Below are 21215 nucleotides of genomic sequence, written 5' to 3' on the forward strand. Positions count from 1 at the left end.
TAAGATTTGCTGATACTCTCGATTTTATCCACGAGCTTTTCTTAAAATCATGTAGTTTTAAAAGCTCTATTAAAAGCCGATTGACACGCGCGCACGTACACGTGACACTTGCTTGTGACGTGCGTGAATCCGTAGACATAACTGCACGCATTGCGTCTACGCGAACGTTCACGCCACGCAAGCGGTATGCCATGTCTCATACAGTTCCATACATTGCAACGCAATACTACGCGCTACGTCTACGCTTACGCGACGCATACGCGGCCTGTGTGGCCGGTGCTTTAATCTAATATCTAATAGGAATTTTACTTAATACTAATTTTAATCCTCATTTCTTTTATTTTCGCACATCTCCGTACGAAACAAAAAAAAAAACAAACAGACAGAAATATTTTCTATCCTTTATAATCTTGAAGAAGAATGGATCAATTAAAAATCGAAGAAGATACATAAAATATAATGAATCCGTGTTTTATTTCCAGAAGTAACAATAATTCCCACGTACGATACCGACGTTCTCGGCTACTGGGTCACGGAGAACGAGGAGGCGTTGGAGAAGTACAAGATCGACCTGTCGCCCTCGGCCTCGCGCTGCACCATCAACTTGCAAGACCACGAGACGTCGTGCGCGGCGTACAGGCTTGAGTTCTAGGTGTCGGGTCTATTTGTGGCCTTCTCATCGAAGAAGTGATTTCCTCAACACTAAGTGCTTTTGAATGGGGAACCAAAGAGAGTGGATTGATTGCTGTAGGGTATTTAGGCTGTGATAAAGAACCGAGCATTCAAAAGCACTTACGCAGGACGCTTTTTCGCATGAGATAGTTTGCAAATAGATGCAGTAAAAGACTATGTGATATTCGAATGTAATGCAACAGACTGCCGAGTGTAATAAAGTGTAGTGTGGTAACGACGGCCGGCGGTGGCCGAAGCGATGGAGTCCTAATCCAATTCGAACGTCAATAACAAAATTCTCGACCTAAGAACAGAAACGTCCATTTTTTTCTAAAACTGTTTTCTAGTAGCGTCATTGACAAAAAAATAGTACATGCCATTAAAATATTTTTCTGACAGTATTTTTGAATTTGGTCTTATACAGTAGTGCTTTTATACACGATTTTTAGCGAAACCAGTCCATTTTGTTTAGCCAAAACACCGCTTGTGCGAAAAATCTAAATTTTTGAAAAATTATTTTGCTAAAGCATCGACTTCTAAATAGAGGGTATGGTTATTATACGAGTAAGTATAGTTATTGCAAACAAGGCTAACCGTTATTTTAGCAAATCGCTTAATAAAAGGACGTAATATTTTAAATGTAAGTCCGATACTGATTGATAGACGATAATTTCAAGGACGAGCGTTAAATTTCATCTAAATTACACAAATGATTTTGTAATATATGATTGAAGTTTAAAAATTATATAGATATTTAATAATTGTCTTAAAAAGACGCTTATGAAGTCAAACGACCAGCTAGTGCTGCTTGCACTCACATACATTCTTATTGATAGAATCGACGTCATTCTGTTCAAAACTCTTCTAGAAAGGCAAAAATTTATAATATTTCCCACACCATGTCACACAAGGTATGCAAATATTAAAAAAAATAGATTCCTCAATATTTTCTTTAATTAAATGTCATATACTTGTGTTACATGTAGTTGATAATGGACCAAATTACATTTTTTTGAATGTTATTCAAAACGTTTCGCCACAATATGTAACATTAAATATAGAAATAACTAAAAAGTGCCTGTACTTAATTATTTCTATATGTTGATGTGCCAGGGTATATTTTATTTTGTACGACGAATTATAGCGAAATATGGTCAAAGTCATACTTTTTGTCTTTCTAGAACCAATCAGCCTAAGACGATAGAGAGCTTACTCCATATTGAATAAATGTTTTATTAGAATTATAAATACAAATAAAACAATATATTTACCTTTGTTTTAAGTTGAAATCCGCTTGTTGCGTCGATGACTATGATATAGTATAGCTGGATGTTGTTTAAATTTAACTCATTCATGTACAGACTGTAAAATGCTAACAGAATCTCTGATTTTTGTAATCGTTTTTGGCATCGTTATATTTGGTCTATATTCATGGAATAGTTTAAATTTCTAGTCGAGTCCAACCCGAATACCAATGAACACGTAGAAGTATTATATGTTCCTATTTGAATTGATTTATAGTATTTTTATCTGTTGTTTTCAATTTAGCGTAACTAACCTACGTGTAATAATAGACTTCCCCTTTTAGAAGAATATTTGTTTGAAACTTATACTGTTACATTCAAGTTGTGTGAGAGAATGTGATATTGATAAAAATCATTAAATTGTACCATCTAGTCTAGGTGATAAGCTGTAAGAGAACTTTCCTGGATTAAATCAAAGTTTCCTCCTTTCATTGTTTGCCAATTCGCGTGAAGGTTTTGAGTCAATTAATTTTAAGTCATCCATAGTGTTAAGCCGAACTTCAACGTTTCGTCGGTCATCGCTTTCTTTGCCAAACTTTTCTAACTATAGTTAAAATAGCGGATACGATTCTGTGTAATTGAAAGCACCAGCACAACGTAATGACATAAAAATAACGATTAAAGCATTAACAGATTCATAAAAGATATTGTATACTATAACGATATATTTATTTTGTATTGTAACAATATTGTGAGTACGAATGTGAATTTATTTTATAGTTATATGGATATTATTATCGATATTAAATAATATGTTAACTGAGTGTTGGTTGATGTGAGCACAATAAATGTTTGTTTCTGTTTCTGGTTACGTGAGATGCTTTTACCCGTTGTGAATGGGACTAAACAGGGAGATGAATGTTTAAACTTTAAATGTACTGCGGTTCGTCGCCGGTGTATTGCGCGTGAGACCACTCCTAGGCTCGTGTTTTGTGGCTCGCCTGGTTTAGATGAGTTTAGGCTTCCGCTTCTGACGCACGGCAAAAGGATGTGCTTCTCTGTGACATACTCTTATGGCGACTTCTGTCTCTTTATATTATGTGTTCAATACAGATTCCGCTATTGCTTGTTGAGATCTACTGAGCGTACACCGGCGTGGGACTGAGCTTTTTTGAGTGTTAGGGGTTTTTTCATCGGCTTCCTCCTCTCGAGCCGGCTCCACCATCCAGCTGGCTCCGAAGCCGGACCCAAAAGTTTACTATTGTATTTTATAGCTAGAACTCTAATTAATGCATATTATATTAGGAATATTAAAAATGTTATTAAAATAAGAATTGTATCAGCTTAGTCAACATCAATAGCTCTGAGAAATAAATCATTATTAAAATTATTAAATGTTGTATTCTTCCACTGATCACGTTCGTTGGTTTTGTCATATATTTTGCAAGATATGATATGAGAACCTCAAATAGATATACATAATATGAAAACCTCAGCAGTTGTTTCGCCTTCCTTATACTCTGAAATAACTTCAAACATTTCAAGTTTAGCTATTCCTTCCATACTTTCACCTATTTCTTTCTTGTTTAAAACAAATAGTTTGATACTATCTCTCTGTGAATTAATTTCTTTTTCTTCTATTAATTTAATCATATTTTCAGTTTTAAGACTTATATTAACTTAAGTATGGGCTATTTTACAAGATGTGGTTGGTAGCGGTTGGATATACGAGTTTGGATAGGCTTTGTGGTGCTAATAACAGCTATGCTAGGCGAGTTAGCTGTACTGTTTTGATTATATTTCCTAAATAAGCTAGGACTATAAGAGAATAAGTGATTAAGTATAATTGTTTTTGCATTTTTGCGTTGTTAAGTAGTCTTTGCTTATTTTGGGAATAGCACGTTGATAACACGCTTAATGGTTAGAGACTGACTTGTGTGTATTGTATGAACGAATATATATATATTTTAAGAAGCTTACATAGATTTTATTGAATTGTCCTGAATAGTGGTTACAAAATGATAAGCTGAGATCGATTTGGCTAAATAAACTAAGCGCCTGAACAAAAATTACGACTACAACATAATTTTATTGCTATCATAGAACTTTAAGGCGCTTTTTTATTTTTCCATAATCTTCTTTTATTATTTATTAATATTATTTAACGGAAATCGGTTACAGAATAATTATGAGTTCAGTTATTTTTCAAATATTTAGAAAATATGCGCTATAGTGTCGCTGTGTTTCGACTCTGCGTTAGTATGGCTTGACCTTTATTTTTTAATTTAAGTATTATCTAAGTACCTACTTTCGATTGTTTAATAATTTCAATAATGATTGTGAATCCTCACATGGATGTTTTAGGTATTTGTAACGATTTCTGTATTATTGTAAAAGGATAAAATAATAATAACGACCATAGAATTCAAAATAAGATGATAGAAATGGTGGCTGGTCTTCAATACCCGGACAGTGAGCGTGTCTGCAAATTCAAGCATCTCACACGTTCAGAAATAATTCGATACCACATAATAAATATCTTTAAGGTTTAAAGCAACGGTAATGCAAGCCAGTACCTACCTACGTCTGTTTTTACACTATGTGCCTACTTAAATTTTCCATAAACATTTGTTTTGTTCCTGACTAACTCATCCTCCTTTGCCGCTTCTAAAAGACCTATTTTGAATTCTGTGGTAACGACCACTCATTGTATCAGTCATGTCGCTATTCTCCATTCAGCGTGTGTGGTGAGGTGTTAGGATCATTACAAGTAATAAAAATATTTCAAAATTTTTACTGTTTTATTTTCTCTCTCTTTCTTACGACGAATCTGTCTTGAACGCGCCCCATACAAACAAAAATTGATTCTTATTTGAATAAACAATTAAATTTTGTGGACACGAACAAATCTAATAAAACTCGTATCTGTGTTAAACGTGTCAAATATGGTTACTTTTGAATGTAACGTGATAAAAAACATTTTTTAATATATTCATAACTATAAATACCTACAATAAAAAACAAAGATCCCTATCTATCAATTTTGAAAGAATGCAAAAAATTGAATACCTATCTTAAATGCCTTTTAAATATGTATATTTAATAGTTAAATTATTATATGACACCTCTAATCTACTCGTATGTCTGTGGTTTGTCAGATTTCTGTAAAAATAAATAATGATAGGCCTTGGATTATCTGGATATAGGCTACTTTTCATACCAGAAAATTAAAGAGTTTCCACGGGATCGAAAAAACTTAAATCCAAGCGAACGAAGACATTATCTAATATGTACTACCAATTCAATTAAAAATCAAACTTCATCTATATGGGGCGCGCTCAAAACAAGCTCTTATAACGACAAAATAAAAATGCAAACATAAAGCAAATTACTGTGTATTAAATATAACAACAATATAAACTTTTTAGTACAAATTACGTATTTAATTTATACTAAGTACCTACTTAATTATCTACCTACCTATGTTTTATACTTAGTACATAATAACTTATGACACTATTCAAAGACAAGAAAGTTTCGTCATCATTAACACATTAAAAATATATTATCTAAGTATATTACCTTCATAATAATTAAAAGAATAGGTACAATTATTATTATAATCTCGTTGTCATACTTATATACAGGCAGTTATTAGAACTCTAGCAAAAATGAAGACCGATGATTATAAGTTGTGCTTAAAAACCCGGTTGAGTGCGAGTCGGACTCACACATGGAGGGTTCCGTACCATCGTAAAAAAAAAAGCCGCGGGGTTAATCTCGCTTCGTAGCTGGGGGCATTGACCTCAAGTTTTGCACGCTATACATGCAGGTTTGAAAAATATTATATCACTAATAGTACAAGTATAAGGCAAACGGTTATTGGTATTGATTAATTTTGTTTATTGAATATTAATAACGCTATGTTTTTGCTAGAATTTTAGTTACACCCTGTATAATATAAAGCAGTGCGTTTGTTGGTAAGACTAATAGGACTAGATTCAAGAAGACACAATTAAAGTAAAAAGCTTACGATGAAGAAAGGCACATCAGAGTAATAAAAATTATTTTAAATACTAAATAAAAATTGCGCGCCATACCTCAACTTTTAGGGTTCCGTACCTCAAAAGGAAGAAAGGAACCCTTATAGGATCACTTCATTGTCGGTCTGTCTGTCTGTCTTTTTTTGTTATAGCACACATAACGGGAAAAGTCCGAAAACCGTGAATTAGTGGTTACATCACAAAAAAAGTGTGTTTTTGAAATAATAGTATTTTGGTTTTAGTATAAGTTTCAAAATAAGATCAATATACCAAATAACGAAAGGGTTTGATACATTCTAAAACAGATTTTTATTTATTTTATGCATAATTGTTTTTCGATTTGCCATGCAAAATATCGAAAAAATGAGATTTTAGGTAAGGAACCGGGCTGTGTGCACGAGTCTGACTCGCACTTGGCCGGTTTTTATAATAATAAACCTACAATCAGGAAGATAGAAGACATGAATCTTAAAAATACAATTTACTCTTAGAAATGCGGCGCGTAATTTTAATTTAGAAAATTGTATTTTATTTTTCTTAAATTGACTAAGGATTTAAACATTTTATCTACCATTTCACAAGCATTTCACTTACTAATTATATTACTTAATATAATTCTACTTTTGAGACTGTATTCTCACTATTAAACTTTGGTTATTTTATTATCATTGTATTAATACTAATGTAGGGACATTACTAAAAATAGGTATTCTAAAAAGCAAATTTCTTATGAACTCCAAATGACGGAAAAAAATAAGATTGCTGGGTATTATCAAATTTTTCATCGACACCATATCTACCTAATACCCTTTCTAATTTGTCTTATTTTTTATCGTGTGAAATCCATGATTATGGCGCTCCACTTAATAACTTTATTTTATGAGATCGTAAATGTATTAGACTCATCACCATCATAATCACGATTAAGCCATTACCAGCCCACTGCCAGCACGGGTCTCCTCTCAGAATGAAAAGAGTTAAGTCATAGTCCACCACGCTGGGCTAGTGTTACACACAGTCATCGACAGTTACTTAGCATCGTGGCAGAAGAATTTTGGGCTTGAACTTACGCAGTCAGTAATTTGTTATCCATAATATTTTCAAAATGTGTGTGAAGTGTGCCAATCCACTCTTGGCTTGTGTGGTGGACTGTGGCCTAAACCCTTTATATTGAGGGCATCCGTACTCGGTAGTGGGCTGGCAATGGGTTAAGCTAATAATGATGATGATGGTGGGAGAGGTTAATGCTATTTGAATCTCAAGTCGTCTGGTTTGCGAAGGAAGTATGCGACGCGGTCGACAGGGACTTTGTACTCGTGCATCCAGCGGTTGCCCTTGCGCAGCGACCCGTCGATGCCGTCCTGCCAGAGACCCGCGGGCAGGTACACTGGAAAGGGGAAACAAAAATGTATCAGAAAGACATACAGTAACGACTATGTTGCCATTGATGATATAATTTGGATCCGAGACATGGTCGCTAATAGTTAGCTTCCCTCTTGTATTTAGTTCAAAGCTTTACCTTCTCTAGTAGTCTCTCCTTTGTGCAACACAGGCGCAACCACAATCTCGTCACCAATTGCAAACTCATCCTGAACAGGAAGAGCCACGTCCACATCTGCCACCAGCCACAGCGGCCGGATGAGTGGCAGACCTGCTTCTAACGCCTCCCTCTTGTATTTCAGTAAGAGAGGTGTGACCTGGAAGGAGCATGAAATATGTCAAAGAAGTAATTACATTTTTTTTTTTTTTGCTTTATAATTAGTATAATATCATCATCAGTTTAATTGGTAGCCACGATCGTCAAAATTGTGAATTTTTTTTTTAAGTCTATTTTTATGAAAAGTTGCTGTAAGTGATTTTTGGATTTGCATTTAGATTGGCTACCTCTTGGATGTCCTAGGTTCTAGTGAATCACAACGTTAAAAAATTACAATTAAAAATTTAAAAGATGTTTGTTCACTGATTCCGAATTTAAACCATGAATCAAATACATTGCGATGTTGGCACTCATTTCAAATTACTTGTAAACAGTCAAAAACAACAAATCGAAACTTTTACTGTAATCGGAATCAGATCAAGATAAGTTCTAAAAACATTGTCTTGTTATCAAAAATGGGTAACTTACCAGTTTTTGTCTCAATAGTGTCAAATTCTTTGCCATCTCTAGCACCCTCTCATCGTTGTATTTACTCGGAAGATGTGTGAATTTCATCACTGGCAAGAAAGTCGCCATTTGCAGCCATCTCATATATAGCTCCCTTTCTGGCAACTCTATACCATTCTCTGGGGTTGTTTTATTAGAATTAGAGTCCATTGAACCTTTTGATGAAGGCAAGAACTGTTCACTACCAGGCCAGTATATATCACCACCCACAGCCCCTGGCATGGCAAATGGAAAACCACTTATACCATACGTCAATATTGTAGGTATGACTAGTCGTAAAGCTTCCCAACTTGATTCAAAAGGAGGAAGAGAAATAAATATAGGAGGTCGAGGCAAAGTTACAGCTGAGGATACTCCTATAATATTCAAAGATTTCTCAAATGTTTTTATAAACACTGTTTTATATTGATCAGGGTTAATTAACATTTTCTCACATCTGTAGTAATGAGGCATATCGTACGCTGTACCAAGATCGAAATAGAATGAATCAATATGATAGATATCCATAACTGCTTGAAGTTTATCAAATATCCAAGGGATTGTTCTGTTATTCGTTATATCTAGGACACCAGCACTAGCTAGAGATTTAAATCTCGTTAAGGCTGGTATTCGTCTATCACTATTTCTTTCATTGACTAGTAGTCTCTTTTGGACAGTTTCAGCAAAGTTTTTACTCTCTGTACTTATGAAGGGCTGAACTGTAAAAGCCACTTTGAAACCTCTTCTGTGAAGCTTATCGACAGTTTCGTTTAGCGTCGCAAATCGTGCTGTATCTACACTCAGATCACCAATTTCATTTTGCCAATACTCGTTGATTAGTACATGTCCCTGTTTAAGAAAGCCTAGATTAATAACATCATCAGTATACTTAGATATTGTTGCATCTTGTAATTCGTGTTTAAACCGCGGAGCAATTTGCCATACTGGTTCAGAAATGAGGGATTCTAAAGTTTTCATATCAGCTGGTTTCAACCCATCCCATAGCGGTGCTCTTCTGTGACTATGGATGGAGGAATGTAGTGATCTTATATCTCTAGATGTACATATATTGTATTTCAATTCAGGAAAATCTGTAAGTCTGTTAGCGAACGCAAAGTCATCAAATTGAGCTTTCAAACAAATTTCTTTCTTCCCTCTATTTACAGATATATGCAGCGGGGTTTCTTCATCAACTATTATCGCAGCTCCTTTAGAATTTATTAGGTAACGGGTAACGACGTTACCCCATTGAGATTTCTGCATTTCTCCCGTGATAAATGGCGTAAAGTCTATGGATCCTGTGTCTAGCGGCCAAGTTAAGTTTATGGATTGACCGGCACCGAACCAATGAACTTTGGTGTCACTCCAGTCGAAACAGTCGGTAGGAGAAACATCTGGAAATTGAAAAGGTTTTTTAAAATAAATAGCGAGCATTATGGACAAGTGGGCCACTTAATATTTGTAGCAGCGGAGGTATTATCAATGCTTTGGCGGCTTTTGAGAAATTTGTTTACACGCCCCTTGAATAGACCGGTCTAACTGGTGTAGGTATCAAGATCAGACTATGGACTCTTACCAATCGTACTAACCGTACACGCATATGCGCGCGTTTAGTTTGGCGTTCGGCAGTTCTCTTATCACACAATTATCGGCGCTGGCGGTCCAGCATGTAGCTAGCCTCAAATATTTAAATTACCTAATAAGCTTGCGCTTGAAGCTAGTCACACCTAATAGAAAGCAATGTTGAAAATAAAACCTCAATAGCTCAACGGTTATAGGAGTGGACTGAATTCCGAAAGGTCGGCGGTTCAAACCCCAGCCGTTGCACTATTGTCGTACCCGCTCCTAGCACAAGCTTTACGCTTAGTTGGAGGGGAAATGGGAATGTTAGTCATGATTAAAATGGCTAATATTCTTTAAAGAAAAAGCAATGATGAGGTCTAGAGGTTGAAGCGCGCTTGTCTATAAGCATGAATAGGCATCTTTGCCTATTCACGCTTACCTCAAAGGTACTTAAGTTCACATGCCTTAAAACCAGAAAAAAAAAATTGGTTGTCTGTAAAGTCGGTTTACTGACGATAGTTGAACGTGACAACAAAGGCCGATTGTGCGTCTTTGTCGCTCGTTCCGCGCTCTCGCTTGCACTTCAAGCCTTACATGTAACGCCTCAGAGCGAGGTAACGCCGCATGAGTCATGTTTTTTCGTGCGTGCAGCCGGCTCTATCGAATTATAAGACGTTGTCACGTCAAAAAATTACCATGTCGCAAAGCCTTCCAATGTACGGAGTAGCAGGTGGTGTTGTCAACGCCAGGGTCATGTGGCAGGCATTTGAGGTAGAGCCGAAGGTTGTGGAGCCACTCCATACACTCCGAGCCGTCCGTGTGGCGATGCTCAGGGAGGCAGGGAAACGCTTTCTGACCTCCTTGGAGACCAACCGCTGGAAAATCAGATTTTGTCTTGTTATTGTTTTGTTTTGAATAAATTTTAAACATAAGCTTAAAAGTAAAAACCAAAAATAATTGTGTTGGATATTAAAATTTTCTGTTAATTCGCTCGCGTGGATTTAGGTTTTTTTACGCTAACGCATGGAACTTTTTTGAAATCATTTTTTTTTTCGCTGAGCTCTATATAAGTGTTTGGGTTCTAATGAACTCATTTGACTTTGCTCAGACTTTACTAGTTAAGAGTTAAAACAAAACTGTACTTGCACTCATTACCAATAAATCTGTCTGAGCACCTACACTTTATAAATCTAAGTAAAGTAAAGATATGTAATAACTATAAACACTATAGAGAGAACCTACTTGCAAAATATCAAGTCTTTAGGGTCTAGATCTAGCGGTTTAATATTATGTAGGTACGTTGAATTACAAATTCCTCCGACATTATTGAATTGTCAAACAGTCAGAGATTATCTATTTTAGTAAATTAAATATTATTAATAACATAAAAGTATTATAACTTCCGGTGCGATTAGCAAGAAGTATTCCCAACAATTCGACAATAATACGCAAAACTGCGACAGTGAAAAATAATAATGTCTGCCTCTTTTCCGGTTGCGATTTTATATTATTGTTGTTAAAACTTCTAACTACCTCGTTCGTCTAATGGGTTATTCGCCTGAAGATCATAAAGTCCCAGGTTCGAGTCCAATAGTGGACGTGTAACTCAACCCTCTCGAAATACTCCTTGATCAGAAGAAGAATACCTCTGCTAGAAACTTGATACCCGGGACTCGAACCCTGGAGCTCGAGATTCACAGCCAATCTAGCTAGCCACTAGCTAGATGTTGGCCTAATAGGCTGCTGTAGTAGCTGTAGCCATCTCCATATTATTGTAGATTATTTTTGATTATTGTAGTAGATGATGCTTTACGAAGGGGTCTACCACATATTATCACGTTGCAACGAAGTAACTTACAAACTACATAGATGTCGCTGCGCAATCCTCTATTTCGACCAATTGACCAGCTGAGTAAAACCAGCCTGGAGGAACATCGTCCTATGCTCACAATGCGCATAGAGATTTTGGTACTGATTCTGATCGTAACAAAATTTTATCGGCGGGGGGGACGTCCCGCACACCCGCACGTCACCCGCACTCACCCGCAGAGGGTTAGTGCGGGGGCTGTGCGGGTGTACGGGGCGTCCCCTCCCCGGTTGCCTGGTTGTATACATTTGTAGAGTAGCAATAAAGAGAGTCATAATTAAAATTCATTATCCGTCACTTTTTAACAGTATTATAAAGAAAAAGATGATACTCTTCTAGTTTAGAGATACAGCATTTTAGTTACCTAAAGTGGCTTTCAAGATTTCCACGTCATCCTTGTTGAACACCCTGATGAGCCTCTTAGGCTCGTTGAACTGGACTCGCTCGAAGTACGCCTTGGTGAGGGCTTGCTGGTGGTAGAGGACGTAAGCGAAGCCCACGAAGAATGCGACCGCTAGGAACATTAGACCCACAAACGCGCGGAGCTTGTAGTCTGTGGGCTTCTTTCTTATCTTCTGTGGTATACTCTGTGGAAATTGAAATGAATTGTCAGCAAAAAAAACGCCACTGCGGCGTTGCGGCGTTATTTGTAGAATACGACGACATGTGGCATGACCATATTCGGGTTAGCTGTTTCCCAAGTTTTAATAAATCTGAATGAAGAGCGGAGCAGAGGACCTGAACCATCGAGGAGATGTGGATCTGAGACGAGATCTGAAAGGTACCAACTCTGAACTATGAGTTGAGTGTCTCTTACTTGTAGTTTCTCTTTGAGCAGGCTGGCGAGCGAGTTGACGCTGGTGACGGAGTTGCTGGGCGAGTACTCGTCGTCGTCCATGCTGAACTCCGACCTGAACCGGCGCGGGGCGGTGGACTTGCGTCGAGAGGATCTGAGAGGTACTCTGAAACAGGAATTCAATATGACAATATTAAGGAATATCAAGGAAGACTGGTTATTGTGTAATGTCTTGCTCTACATACAAGTGCCGATGTGAGGCGCTACCGGCGCGTATGGTGTCTGTTTTTAGTGTCAAGTACCCGAAGGGTGCAAACCCTATATTACTAAGCCTCCGCTATCTGTCCGTCTGCCCGTCCATCTATCTGTCTGTCAACGGGCTATCTCATGAACCATAATGGGTAGAGAGTTGAAATTGTGACAGAGTATTTCTTTTGCCGCTATATGAACAAAAACCGGTAAGAAAATAGATTATTCAGGCAAAACAATGGCAGGAAAAATATACGTCGGAAATAGTTTTATAACGAGAATGAAAAGTACCCAAAGCAATTATTTATAAATAGGTAATAGGTAGATACTTTGCAAAATGTTTCTACAGTGTAATCAGATGGGGAGGGGAACACGAAGCAGTTTTCCTGTAATATCTAGAGTCTAGAATCTAAACCCAACGTTTTCGAAAGACAATTTCAGGTTACAATGCATTGATATACCTACTTGTAGTTAAAACTTCGGGCTCGTAAATTACATAGCGTTCCAATTAAATCCACATAGTTAGAAACCGATCAAACTAGCGCATTTCCATCTTAGACACTACCGTCTATCTGCATACCATTGAGTGAAATCGTTTCAAACGCTACCTACCTATGTCGCCGATAAAAAATAGGTAGATATTGATTAAATGGAAATTTCATACATAAGTATTTAAATAAGTAAGCCTTCCTTATGGAATGCTGTAATATTATTATGATATATCACGCAAGCTACTTACGCGAGTATAACTTACCAGTCTGATCGCGGCCTTAGATAAAAATCTACGATGGTTTTCTGTAATTTTACCTAATTCCTGTACATTTCCGTTTGCCCATTACACTGTTTCCTCATTACCGCGGATCGTAGGCTTCGGCGAGGTCACCTGAAGTCGTTTTACTTCATTGTGACTCTTTGAAGATCTAACCACAGTTCACGACAGTTAGAGAACTACTAATGCTTGGGCTAACGTCAATGTCCAACAACGCCTTTATTATCGCGGGCCACACTTGAAGGGTTAGTGCCAATTGAATTGGAGCTAATATCGTTTAACGCCAAACGGCGTTGAGAATGCTGTTGTACGTTGATCGTGGCTACATCTACGTTTAACGGGAATCGCCGTTGAACATCGCGTTGTTAGGCGTTAATGTGGCAGGAGGAACATAACAAAACGTCAAAGCATTGGCGTCACCGACATGCCTCAAATGTTAATACATTTGTCGCAGGTAGCCCTAATGTAGCCATATTTTCTATGATTTCACGTCACCATAGCTTAATATTTGACATATCATCGATTCAGGATCAAACCGAGAGTTCCCTCACTCTAGTTCACTCTGATCTAACCATTAATACTTATGTATATGACATTGAGTCAAACCATAAGGCGGGGCGAAATGTAAGCGCACCTTTATAGCGGCAATAGAAATACACATTCTGTGAAAATTTCTACTCTCTACCTATTACGGTTCACGAGATTCAGCCCGCTGACAGACAGACGGACGGACAAACAGCGGAGGCTTACTAATAGTAGGGTCCCGGTGGCATTCTTCGGATAAGAAGCTTTAATAACTCTATGTAATATCCTGAGCACATTAACGGCCAACAACGTGATGTTCAACGGCGTTTCCCGTTAAACGTAGATATAGTACATCTACATGTAGCCACGATCAACGTAAACGGCATTCACAATGGTGTTTGGCGTTAGACGATTTTAACTCCAACTCTAGACATTAACCGTTTAAGTGTGGCCACTAAGTTTAACGCGTTGATTATCGCGATAATTATGGCGTTAGTGGGCATTGACGTTAACCTTAATTAATAAATAAAGTAAAATTTCGTTATTTCAGGCCTTGACCCATAATGGTGTTAGTACAATAAATAATGTGGCCCGAGCATTATAATATCATAACATACAAAAATTACCATATTGAAACCTAACGAGTTTTTGATTGTCACAAAACCTGTTTGAGTAAAATATGGGTCAGATAGGTCACTAATGACGTCAATTATTTAGGAGTTTTCGCAAAACGTATTTGTTTATACTCCGGAGTGTCTTTTTTTTTAAATAAATACTGTGTTTAAAAAAAAATATGGTCAAAGGTCATTCTTAATTAGACGGAGTTATTGGCGAAATCAGAAAAATACACAATAATTTTGTTTGTTTTGATACATTAAGTAATAATAAATATCAAGTCAATAACAATAATACTATTAAATTCTTACGATAGAACAAGAAAAATCGATGGTTCTCATGCATAAATGATTTATTCATAATTTATTATTCTTGGAATTAGATAAGAGGTGCCGGCTATTCGAACAACATGCCAAACAAGCAGAAGTTATATTTATAATAATTAATACTAGAATATCCAAATCCATACTAATATTATAAATGCTAAAGTGTGTCTGTCTGTCTGCTAACTTTTCACGGCCCAACAGTTTAACCGATTCTGACGTTTCTGACATAGGCTACTTTTTATCCCGGAAAATCAAAGAGTTCCCACGGGATTCCTAAAGACCCATCCGCTTAACTGATTTTGTATGAAATTTGGTACCGAGGTACCTATTTTGTAGTATTTTGGTAACTAGAAAAGAGCTGATAACTTTCAAAAGGCTGAACCGATTTTCTTGGATTATAGCTAAGAACACTCTCGATCAAACAAAACTAATATTCAAACAAAAAAAAAAACTAAATTAAAATCGGTTCATTAGTTTAGGAGCTACGATGCCACAGACAGATACACAGATACACACATCAAACTTATAACACCCCTCTTTTTGGGTCGAGGGTTATAGTTTGCCTTTAGTGCACAATTTCCAACTTGATAATATAAGTTATTTCAAAAACGAGTCTATACATAAGTAGGTACCTACTACCTAAGTTATTAAATTAGAACTTACCTAATTTACTACCTTCACTAATTTACTTCACTAAACCACTACGAGGTCTATTGTCACAAAATCTAGAGTTCAATGAGATGAAATGAGCAAATCTCAGCTTAGCTCAACGCGTGTTCAAGTTATACTGACTGGAGTGATGTTGATACGACAGCGGTCGCTAAATTATAGGTTCGCGATAACACAGTGCGTACCGCATAACCTTAATATAGTTATCATCATCATGATCAACCTTTCGCCGCCTCACTACTGAGCACAGCTCTCCTCTCAGAATGAGAAGATAGAGTAAGAGTCCGTGAAAATATAGATACAAAAACTCAGAGAGCCAATCAATACCATATTATTATGTTTTGTTTAGGTAAAATAGGTTGGTGCTTTTGGAAAATTTTAGCTGCAATAGACAATAATTATAAAATATAAAATTAATTATAAAATTGCATTATACTTACTGAAATCAGACATTACCCTCTTATTCTAGGGCTCGTGCGTTTGATTCTGGGCACCTCTGACCTTTTAGAGTCATGTAGGTACCTACGTTTTTAACCCTCGACCCAAAAAGAGGGGTGTTATAAGTTCGACGTGTGTATCTGTGGCATCGTAGCTCCTAAACTAATGAACCGATTTTAATTTAGTTTTTTTTTTGTTTGAAAGGTGGCTTGATCGAGAGTGTTCTTAGCTATAATCCAAGAAAATCGGTTCAGCCATTTGAAAGTTATCAGCTCTTTTCTAGTTACTGTAACCTTCACTTGTCGGGGGTGTTATAAATTTTTAATTTAAACTCGTTGTAAACAATTAAATATCACTTGTTTTGACGGCGAAGGAAAAAATCGTGAGGAAACCTGCACACCTGAGAATTCTATATAATGTTCTCAAAGATATCGTGTGTAGTCTATCAATCCACACTTGGCCAGTGTGACAGACAATGGCCTAAATAGTATTTGGATTTCAGTGGCCTAAACCCTTCTCATTCTGAGAGGAGACTCGTGTTCAGTAATGAGCCGGCCATAAAATGATATGCAGGTACGAGTAAAAGTAAAACCATCGTAAAACATTCAACGCATCTCAAATGTAAAAGAGAGTCTGTGTACAAGAAAGCCAATGATAAGGGCCAATTTAAATTGCATAACTAAACACGTCCGCTTGAATCAGTCGTACATTATCATACGTAAAGCTCGACACAATTGCACAGTACCAAGAAATACATTAGCATACATCTTAATGCAGAACACGTGGAAATAGGACATATTATTATATAATAATAAATAAATAAATGATACATTAAGTCGTGCGCACGTACTTAAATGAAGCTGATTTTAACATCTTTCGGACATTCTATTTTTAACCCCCGACCCAAAAAGAGGGGTGTTATAAGTTTGACGTGTGTATCTGTGTATCTGTGTGTCTGTGTGTCTGTGTATCTGTGTATCTGTGTATCTGTGTATCTGTGTATCTGTGTATCTGTGTATCTGTGTATCTGTCTGTGGCATCGTAGCGCCTAAACGAATGAACCGATTTTAATTTAGTTTTTTTTGTTTGAAAGGTGGCTTGATCGAGAGTGTTCTTAGCTATAATCTAAAAAAATTGGTTCAGCCGTTTAAGAGTTATCAGCTCTTTTCTAGTTTTCTTGTAGAAAAGAAGGTTAGATAACCGTTAGGTTCATAATATTATGTCAATAGACAAATGTCAAGCTGTCAAGATGGACGTTGCCTAAATACATAATTATTTATTTGAAAATGATGTTTTGGAGAACTCAAATACTTTGGATCGTCGGGGGTGTTATAAATTTTTAATTTACACTTGTAATTTAATTGCTAAAACAGCGATGTTTTTTTTTTAATTTTTTTATAGGATCACTTTGTATTCTGTCTGTCTGTCTGTCTCTCCGTCCGTCCGTCGTGTCTGTCAAGAAACCTTCCCAGGGGCGCTCGTCAAGGGTACTTCCAGTTGACCTAGAATCATGAAATTTGGAAGGTAGGTAGGTATTATAGCACAAGTATAGGAATAGATCTGAAAACCGCGAATTTGAGGTTACATCAATTAAAAAAAATTAAAATGTGGTTCAATTTTCAAAGTAAGATACCAAGTTGGGTGTCATTTGAAAGGGCTTTACCTGTACATTCTAAAACAGATTTTTATTCATTTTTATGTATTTATTTAACAGTTTTGGATTTATCGTGCAAAATGTTGGAAAAAATACCCGAGCACGGAACCCTCAGTGCGCGAGTCTGACTCGCACTTGGCCGGTTTTTAATGAGACAGTTGTATAGTTTGCCATCTAATGGAAAATTATGATCTTATATGAAACACATCAGAAGTTAAGTACCTACTTAGGTATATTTATTCGAAGATAAGTTAGTCTTTGTAGTAAAGGTAGATGACTTAAGTTACTGCTTATAATATCTACCAGTGAAAGTCTCGTCAAAATATATCTAGTCATTTCGGAGATTAGCCAGAACAAAATAGAGAGACAGACAAAAAAATTAAAAATAGTTTTTTTTATTATAAGTACTTACCGTATATACTTTCATATTATGCATTTAGTAAAAAGCAGTTATTTTGACATTACAAACAGACACTTCAATTTTATTTATTTGTGATAAAAATAAAGTTCGTAATGTTGCACATTCTTTTAGCGAACAGGTTGGAGTGCTTCTTATCAATAAATAATTAATTAAAGTCCCTCCACATAAGGTTAATGATAGAAAGCGATTAACCTATTCGTATTCACGACATACAGAACCAAACGCTGATAGCTGTTGTATAGATAATAATATCTTAATCTAATTACTTTATGTATAGAAACCTAATTACTTTATGTATAGACTAGCTGATGCCCGCAGCTTCGCCCGCGTGGATTGGTCAGATCCCCTGCAGCATCAGGATTGAGGAGTTGGAATCCAAATTTTTTATGAAAAAATGTCGCAAAGTTCCTCTATCGATTAAAAAAGAAATGACGCAAATCGGTTCAGAAATCTCGGAGATTTCGGTGTACATAGGTCGAAAAACACAACTCCCTTTTTGAAAGTCGGTTAAAAAAGTAGCCTATGTTACTCCCTGGTCAATCCTCTACTTGTCTGTGAAAATCCCATCAAAATCGGTTCAGCCGTTCCGAAGATTAGCCTTTTCAAACAGACAGACAGACAGACAGACAGACAAAAATTTTAAAAACGTGTGATTCAGTTATAGTATCGTTCAAATAACCATATGACCTTAATATGCGGTAGTTATTTCGAAATTACAAACAGACTAATTTACAGATTAATTTTTTATTAGTATAGATATCAGTATTATAGTATGCAACAATAAATAATTAATCAATCAATTAAATAACTAAGACGTATTATCGTATTGCATAACTTGTTTCACAAACAGCTGTTAAATAAGAATGTGATATAGGTCATACTTTGGCTGGATGAGATACGCTGAGGACCGGGCGTGGCGTGGTGGCGCTCTTTTGGGAGGGCCTATGTCCAACAGTGGACTTCCACAGGCTGATAATGATGTTATACTTTACAATATTGACTATCTTTATGACTCAAACCCAGGACCTAGTGATCTGTAGTCGAATAAGCGAACCACTAGACCAACGAGGTACGTTAAATAAAATCCTTCTACCCACTTTATCTAATTAAGTTATTTCGTTCCTTAGTTGCTTTCTTGTTTAGTACGAGTACGGACTCTAAAAACCGAGCCGATTACGAGTCGATTGGTGGCGATACCTTCAGGTTTCGTAACTTAGGTCAAGAGCCCGTCTCCCTCAGCCGGCACCCTTGCCGCAATATACTAACAGGCAATTGACACACATCTATGCGCGAACGCGATCTGACCGGCCATTACTGACTGATGTACAATTTGTCACTTAGGATCCTCTTGGCTAAATAAATACATGCGTCTTTGACGAGATGAAGGCAATCCATACTAATATTATAAATGCGAATGTGTGTCTGTCTGTCTGCTACGTTTTCACGGCCCAACCGCTGAACCGATTTCAATGAAATTTGGTACAGACATGGGATACATCCAGGGAAAGACCACAGGCTACTTTTTATCCCGGAAAATCAAACAGTTCCTACAGGATTTTAAAAACCGAAATCCACGCGGGCGAAGCCGCGGGCATCCTCTAGTATATAATAATACGAGTGAATACTGGTCAAAGTCCAAAATTAAAAATTCGCGACGGATGGTAAAAAATACAAAAAAACAAAACAAAACATATAGTGACGCACCAGTATTCGAACCCGCGAACGTTAGATTTCAGTCACGAGCTCTCACCAACGCGCCACGTCTATGTGTACTGCGTTAATTGAAAAAGATGATTGTAGTCTTGCGGTTAATGCGATCAGAAAGACAGGCAAATAATATAAATTCAGTATGTGCAGTACACATTGTCGTGGCGTCTTGGTGAGAGCTCGTGACGATCACGGGTTCGAGTACCGGTGCGTCACTATATGTTTTTTTTTTCATTTTTAGGATTCCGTAACTCAAAAGGAAAAACGGAACTCTTATAGGATCACTTTGCTGTCTATCTGTCTGTCCGTTTGTCCGTCTGTCGGTCTGTCCGTTTAGGGTTCTGAACCTCAAAAGGAAAAACAGGCCAAGTGCGAGTCGGACTCACGCACCGAGAGTTTCATATTCGGGTATTATTCCGACATTTTGCACGATAAATCAAGAACTATTATGCACCCGGGATCACTTTGCTGTCTATCTGTCTGTCCGTCTATCCGTCTGTCCGTCCGTCCGTCCGTTTAGGGTTCTGAACCTCAAAAGGAAAAACATACCAAGTGCGAGTTGGACTCACGCACCGAGAGTTCCATATTCGGGTATTATTCCGACATTTTGCACGATAAATCAAAAACTATTATGCATAATAATAAACAAAAATCTGTTTTAGAATGTCCAGGTAAAGGTAGCTTGCGTCCCTGTAATTGACATAGGCAACTTTTTATCCCGGAAAATTAAACAGTTCCTACGGGATCCTTAAAAACCTACTTCCACGCGGACCAAGTCGCGGGCATCCTCTAAATAAACCAGAACGAGATCTGAGATCCGACACCACGCAGTCTTGTTTATTCTACCCCTTCTACATTTTTGTAAAACGCGAAATCAGAAGCTCGCAAAGGACATTCTGAATGAAGCCAGCCTGTAAGGTTGACTGAGACGAAGGGGGGAGATGGCGAGCGAAGCGATCTGGCTGCCTCCGTCGAGGAATGATGCTGAATAAATTTCAATTTGACCTTATTTCTACCTATATTGTAAGTCGTGGCTTGGCGGTTATAAGCTCGCATTTCGCATAGAAACGCATCGTTCACTCTGGTAGCAGGGAAAGGGCCCGGTCAACGGTCGGAGCACTTCCTCATTAAGCGCGTCGTTCGCTTGATAGTTCTGATTCACTGTCAGCTTGTTGTGAGCACACTGGGACAATGTGTCAACCACTGACTATGAGTATCTATTGCAAGTCGTGTTTAGGTTGTTATGAGTTCGCACTTCGCACGGAAACGCTTCTCATTCTGAGAAGGAGACCCGTACTCAGTAGTGAGTTGGCGAAGGCTTCTTGAGGATGATGATGATGATACAAAACGCATCGCACTAAAGAACGAGCCGAGTCAACGGTCGGAGCACTTCCTCGTAGGCGCGTCGTACGCTTGATAGATCCCCTATACGTTTCTTGACAGACACGACAGACAAAGAAGTGATCCTATAGGAGTTCCTTCTTTCCTTTTAAGATACGGAACCCTAAAACCAA

At 37.3% G+C, this 21215-nt stretch overlaps 2 protein-coding genes across 10 annotated transcripts in view; one reads left to right on the top strand and one right to left on the bottom strand.

Annotated features, from left to right (window-relative positions):
* Positions 1-4708, top strand: part of LOC123874647 (microtubule-associated protein futsch-like) — a 196887-nt gene extending 192179 nt beyond the window's left edge. Inside the window, exon 13 of the mRNA XM_045920138.1 lies at positions 483-4708. Coding sequence (XP_045776094.1) covers positions 483-652 — 170 coding nt within the window. The 3' untranslated portion in view covers positions 653-4708. The remainder of the gene's footprint in view (positions 1-482) is intronic.
* A 587-nt stretch (positions 4709-5295) lies between these two features.
* Positions 5296-21215, bottom strand: part of LOC123874363 (myogenesis-regulating glycosidase) — a 41624-nt gene continuing 25704 nt past the window's right edge. For all 9 annotated transcript variants that reach the window (XM_045919649.1, XM_045919650.1, XM_045919653.1 and 6 more), the window contains 6 exons: positions 12350-12494; positions 11897-12119; positions 10361-10540; positions 8085-9496; positions 7479-7656; positions 5296-7346 (listed from right to left, as the gene is read on the bottom strand). In XM_045919649.1, coding sequence (XP_045775605.1) covers positions 7207-7346; positions 7479-7656; positions 8085-9496; positions 10361-10540; positions 11897-12119; positions 12350-12494 — 2278 coding nt within the window. In that variant the 3' untranslated portion in view covers positions 5296-7206. The remainder of the gene's footprint in view (positions 7347-7478; positions 7657-8084; positions 9497-10360; positions 10541-11896; positions 12120-12349; positions 12495-21215) is intronic.

The sequence above is a fragment of the Maniola jurtina genome, chromosome 18 (genome assembly GCF_905333055.1).
Source record: "Maniola jurtina chromosome 18, ilManJurt1.1, whole genome shotgun sequence".
NCBI lineage: Eukaryota > Metazoa > Arthropoda > Insecta > Lepidoptera > Nymphalidae > Maniola > Maniola jurtina.